The following is a 5,173-nucleotide window of genomic DNA, read 5'->3' on the forward strand; positions in this document are numbered from 1 at the left end:
TATACAATTCATATTAAAAAATTTATTCAGAATCTAAAACGACAATTATTTTGAGATAAATTTTGACTCAAAAACGACATTTATTCGTATATGGAGGTAGTATTTTCATTGTCGTCTTATAAAATGAATATATTTAGCTAATCTTTTCAATCATACTTAACATAAAAGAATATATAACCTATTAATTAATCCAATAATTAATCAATCCATATTTCACCAAATTTTTTTCAGATATGTCATTACCCTGCATTTTTTCTCATTGATGATGCAACTTCGTAGACAAGTAATGGAAATATCAAAATTCCATCCACTCAGATCATGATACTCAAAACACTTTCTCTGAAACAAACCTAGGACTACATATGAGGATCGAGTCAGAACTCGGTTCGCAAGGCTTTGATCCAATCGAGTTCCAGTTTGAAATCACCAGGTCCTGACGTTGAACCAGGTACACCACCTTCTGCATTCACTGAGAGTGACATTCCAACAACACGAGCTGGGTTCATTTCCAGATTCGCGTCGATAACGTTTCCTCTCCATGTTGGCATGTACCGAGAAACAGGGATCTGAAGCAATATTACTCAACTCATAAATATTTTATAATCATCTAACAAGAATGAAACACAAGCACCAAGCATACTAATGTATTTTAGTTTTACTAAACATGATCCCTCACAGCACAAGTGTTTATCGAAAACAGTTCCAAATTAAATCAAATATCGTGCTAAGTTTTTAGTTTGTTACCAGACAGGCATTAATAAAGCCATTTTCTAAGCAATGAATTCATTCTAAGCAGATAGCCAGAGAAAGAACAAACTCACCTTTGCAATATACCAATTGTCTTTCGGTACATAAACAAAAGTTTGCCATGAATTATCTTCTGATTGTCCGGGAGAGTTTACCCAATTCTCTGTATATATCTGCAATGGATTTCGGTACTTGTGAAAAAAGCCTTCTGCTATAAATAATGGAAACAGAAATCAACTTTTGGAAGAGAGAACTCACAGTTGATATGTAAGATCTTCCATCTCCTTTAACTTTCAGTGCTATTATATCATAGCCTTCCAAATCAATAAACCCATCAAACTGCCAAGCATAAGTTCGCTCAGACAAACAATACAAAATCATCAATGCCAAAAGGTAAAAACCATATTGGAGAATACAAGTTTTCTATTCGTGTAATGCAATGACCAACATTGAAAAATGTTTCATGCGATGTATAGTTAATTCAAATGAGTAAGCAGTTAATAAATAATAACAAAGTGAGAAAGAAGAATGGTGAATATTTTTTAATGGACCTCACAAGAGATACTAACTTATACATATATGCTTGGCGGCTACAACACACTCAGAGAACGTCATACCAGAACAAATTATGATACTACATATTCCAAGTTTCTGATAACTAACAAAGTTTGAATCTTCTCAGATACAAATGGCAAGTGTTATGATTCTGGTAATCCAGATCCAATTCCTTGCATATTGTTCATAGATTTTCGATCTCGAGAAAATTGGAAACACACATTACCTGCTTAGACCGCATTCCACAGAAGCCACTTCGAGAGATGTTCCATTTTGAACCCTCAGTTACATCCAGGGAAAGGTTTCCAGAGAAAATCCCTATCCACAGATATCAAACTGTAAACCTAATAGGATTTAGAATATTTAATGCAAGGTACATACGTCATCCATATCACACAATGTATTCCTGGTAGGAAAATCGAAAGGGACAGCTTGGGAAGAAATGACAGAGCTTGCTGGCACGCGATAACTATCTTAAATCAAATAACAAAGGATGGCATCATGATTTCATGATAATAAGCTAAATCTACACTTAGGAATTCTCCAAGTAACCAAACATAGAGAAAGGGAAAAAAAAAACCATCATAGTACCTCTTAGCCCGTTTCCACCATCCGAAATCTCCAGAGAGGCAGAGGACAACCCTGAAAATCATTAGAAATTATATATCGATACCTTGGCAAGAAATGACAGTTACAGTAATGAAGTAAACGAACATAAAACTGAAGAGCACAACCGACCGGAGATATTAATTTGGCGAAGGCAGAAACACTAAAGGTAAACGGGAGGTATTTAGTTCAAATTAAGCTCTCTAGACCAGATGAGAGCGAATTGAAACGTGTTAAATTGAAGAAGTAGGTACCTCCGTATTCGGAATCTGAATACAAATGCCACCTTGGAAGCTCCTCCTTTGAGTTGAAATTGAATATGAATCTCTCAGCAGGAGGCATCAAATCATCCATATTCCAGGCAAGAGCTATAAAACAAATACTCAAAATAAGATACATACATAAAATCGTGATGGGGGTTTATCTATCTTAAAAGAGTACCTCTCTTGGTTGCACTCAAAGAAGCTTGTAACAGCCCTTTAAACCTAGACATGTTGTATGAATACGCCTCCAAAGTTCCTTTCAATTCGCATAAAAAGATGAATAAAAAAGCGACTATGATAACAAAGTTCAGCCATTAATGACTACAACCCATGAAAAATCAAAACAAATTGGCAACCCATAACTAAAAATGTAATGAAAAATCATACTTATCAGTGTCTTTCGCTAGCGATGTCCGCTCCTTGATTCCGTTAAGAATTCAGCACCACTCCTCGTCTTCCGACCATGGGAGAGAAAACTTTTCAGTCCCCAAACTCGATGTCATGAGTGGACCGAATCGATCCGGTTTAAATTGATTGTAACAGTCTATTAGAAGAAAACCGAAGCGATCTGTTTCACTTTGTTACTTCGGCTTTAGACTGGACCAGGACCAGCAGCTTCTCTTTCAGGGCTGATCAAATTGTTTTCATGTCTTTTGGGCTTTAGGTGTAACGAGACCGATTTTATAGTAATAAAATTGATTTTGAACAACATATACTCATGTCTGATCAAAAAAAAAAAACACATATACTCATGTCCAGTGTTGTAGTTTTTAGCTAAAAGGAGAAATTTTTAGGTGCGCCGGATGTAATCGTCATCCTTACACATACCATTAAGATCTTTTTTAGTTCAAAGACATTTAAACGTGAATAATTTTTGGGAAAGAACTTTTTATACTAGGCATGAAAATGTGTATGGTCAAAATCCTCTCTTTCATTGATTTGACGAATTTTTAAAAATATACACATATCAATTAATGATATACGTACATAAAAAATGACGTGATATGAAGTTTCTACCCAAGAATTACTACTCTCTCCGTCTTAAAATACATGATGTTTTGATTATTGGGGAAAGTGTAAATTGCACATACTACGAGAATCAAAACATCATGTATTTTGAGAGAGAACTAGCACTCCCTTCATATATGAATAGATTATGTTTTTGGAGATTCTTTTTGTCTTTAAATAGATGACATTTTTAAAATAGCAATGCAGTTTTCACTTTTTTATCCCTCCACTCATTAACTCTCTACAAATAATTAATAATTTAATATGGAGAGAAAAAAGATAAAATTATAAAATGATAATGATTTATGTATCGGAATTAATGATACTGATATGTATAAAAAATCATAAAATATCATCTATTTGTATTAAACATGAACATAGCAGTCAGTTCTTTAACTAAAACATACATAAAAAAATGTCCAAACATTTGTTCATAACTCAAAAGAAAAAAAAAGTATACTAATCTATTACTCCTAATATCAATATATAGAGTATTATTTATTTAGCCAGTTTTAAAAATAGTTGGTGATTCTAACGCACTCAATTCTTTTTTATGATAGATACTTCATATTAACTACCCACAAAAAAAATCATTTTTTTTAAAAACGAATACATGATCTCATAATAGACGAAATATTCAATCATTAAGCCACACTCAAATTGGTATAAAACAACAGAAATTAAACATCAAAGTTATTTTAATTCAAAGTAACATATACCCATGTTCAAGTATTGTAGTTCCTAACTAAAAGCATTTAAACATGACATGAATGTAGCAAACAATTTTTTAAAACATACACTGCAAATGTCCTAATTTTCTAGCTTGAAGAAGTCATTTTGGGCTGAACTAGTTGTACATATGTTGTGTTAATTCAACTTTGATCAAATATTAATGTGAAATTCGATAATTATAAAGTTCGAGAGGTGGTCCGAACTTGTTCTGTCCGCAGGAGATGAATTATCTATATTCATAAACTATATTTTATGTTGATATGAATATGAAATAACTAGTCAAAATTATTTTGTTAAGACCAAGTAGAATGTAATCTATCATAAAACCATATTGATCATGTAGTAGTAACACGAGGTATTTATATAGAGGAAAGTGTTAGAGGAGTGTAACTTGACGTGTCACTTTAGTGGTTGATTAGGATGAACAAGGTGCCACACGACATGACAAGACACCGCTCGACTTTGGCTTGGGTCTTCGATCTTAGCAATTGGGTTTGACAAGTCGGGTTGGCTCGACTCACTCCTTTCTTTTAAGATGAAATAATTTTCAATTTTGGTCCAAAATTTATCACTCTTTAATTGGCTTGGTTTGATAGGGTGAAGTGGATAAGATTCGGTTTTGACCGAGTCGTTAGGATTAACTGAGTTGTGCGGATAATATCCAGGGGCGAAACTACCCTATCTCATGGGTGTTCAATTGAACATCCAAAATTTTTTGGAAAAAAAAGAATGTATTTAAATTTTATTTTATTTGTTTAGCGAATTTGATAACTTAATTAACTTGAAAAAAAATACTTAATTAGGTTTGGTCAAATATATTGATGTTCTCGAGATATAAAATTATAAAAAGGTTATTATTTTTTATATAAAAGGTTATTAATATTTAGTATTTTTCTTTTAAAAATAACATTAGGATAAAAATACATAGATATATATATGTATGTATATGTATATATTGTCTTGTTTGATTTGATTTTGTTCAGATTATTTAATATTTTCATAATGGTTTTAATGAGTTTGATATATTCTATTTATGATGTTTAATTATATATATATATATATATTTTTTTGCAACTTACTACTTAATAAACATGTTGAGTAATTATAAAAAGGTTGTTATTTTTGTAGATGGCAAAACTCAGATTTTCTAATCACGATAATTAAAACACCGAATAAACACGTAAATTAGGGATACTTATTTTTGTAGATGGTAAAATTCCGATCTTTTATAGTCCACGATAATCACCATAATCGTTCCGTTA

The 5,173-nt window shown here is 32.1% G+C and overlaps 1 protein-coding gene across 1 annotated transcript; it reads right to left on the reverse strand.

The window, feature by feature from the left end:
• Positions 1-374: 374 nt before the first annotated feature.
• Positions 375-2,401, reverse strand: LOC139881258 (probable complex I intermediate-associated protein 30). Its single transcript, XM_071865764.1, has 7 exons — positions 2,350-2,401; positions 2,163-2,276; positions 1,894-1,944; positions 1,529-1,620; positions 1,006-1,086; positions 822-920; positions 375-566 (listed from the first exon to the last, which is right to left on the reverse strand). The coding sequence occupies exons 1-7, from the start codon at positions 2,399-2,401 to the stop codon at positions 375-377; spliced, it is 681 nt and encodes a 226-aa protein (XP_071721865.1).
• Between the last annotated feature and the right edge of the window lie 2,772 nt (positions 2,402-5,173).

The sequence above is a fragment of the Rutidosis leptorrhynchoides genome, unplaced genomic scaffold, assembly GCF_046630445.1.
Source record: "Rutidosis leptorrhynchoides isolate AG116_Rl617_1_P2 unplaced genomic scaffold, CSIRO_AGI_Rlap_v1 contig136, whole genome shotgun sequence".
Taxonomy (NCBI): domain Eukaryota; kingdom Viridiplantae; phylum Streptophyta; class Magnoliopsida; order Asterales; family Asteraceae; genus Rutidosis; species Rutidosis leptorrhynchoides.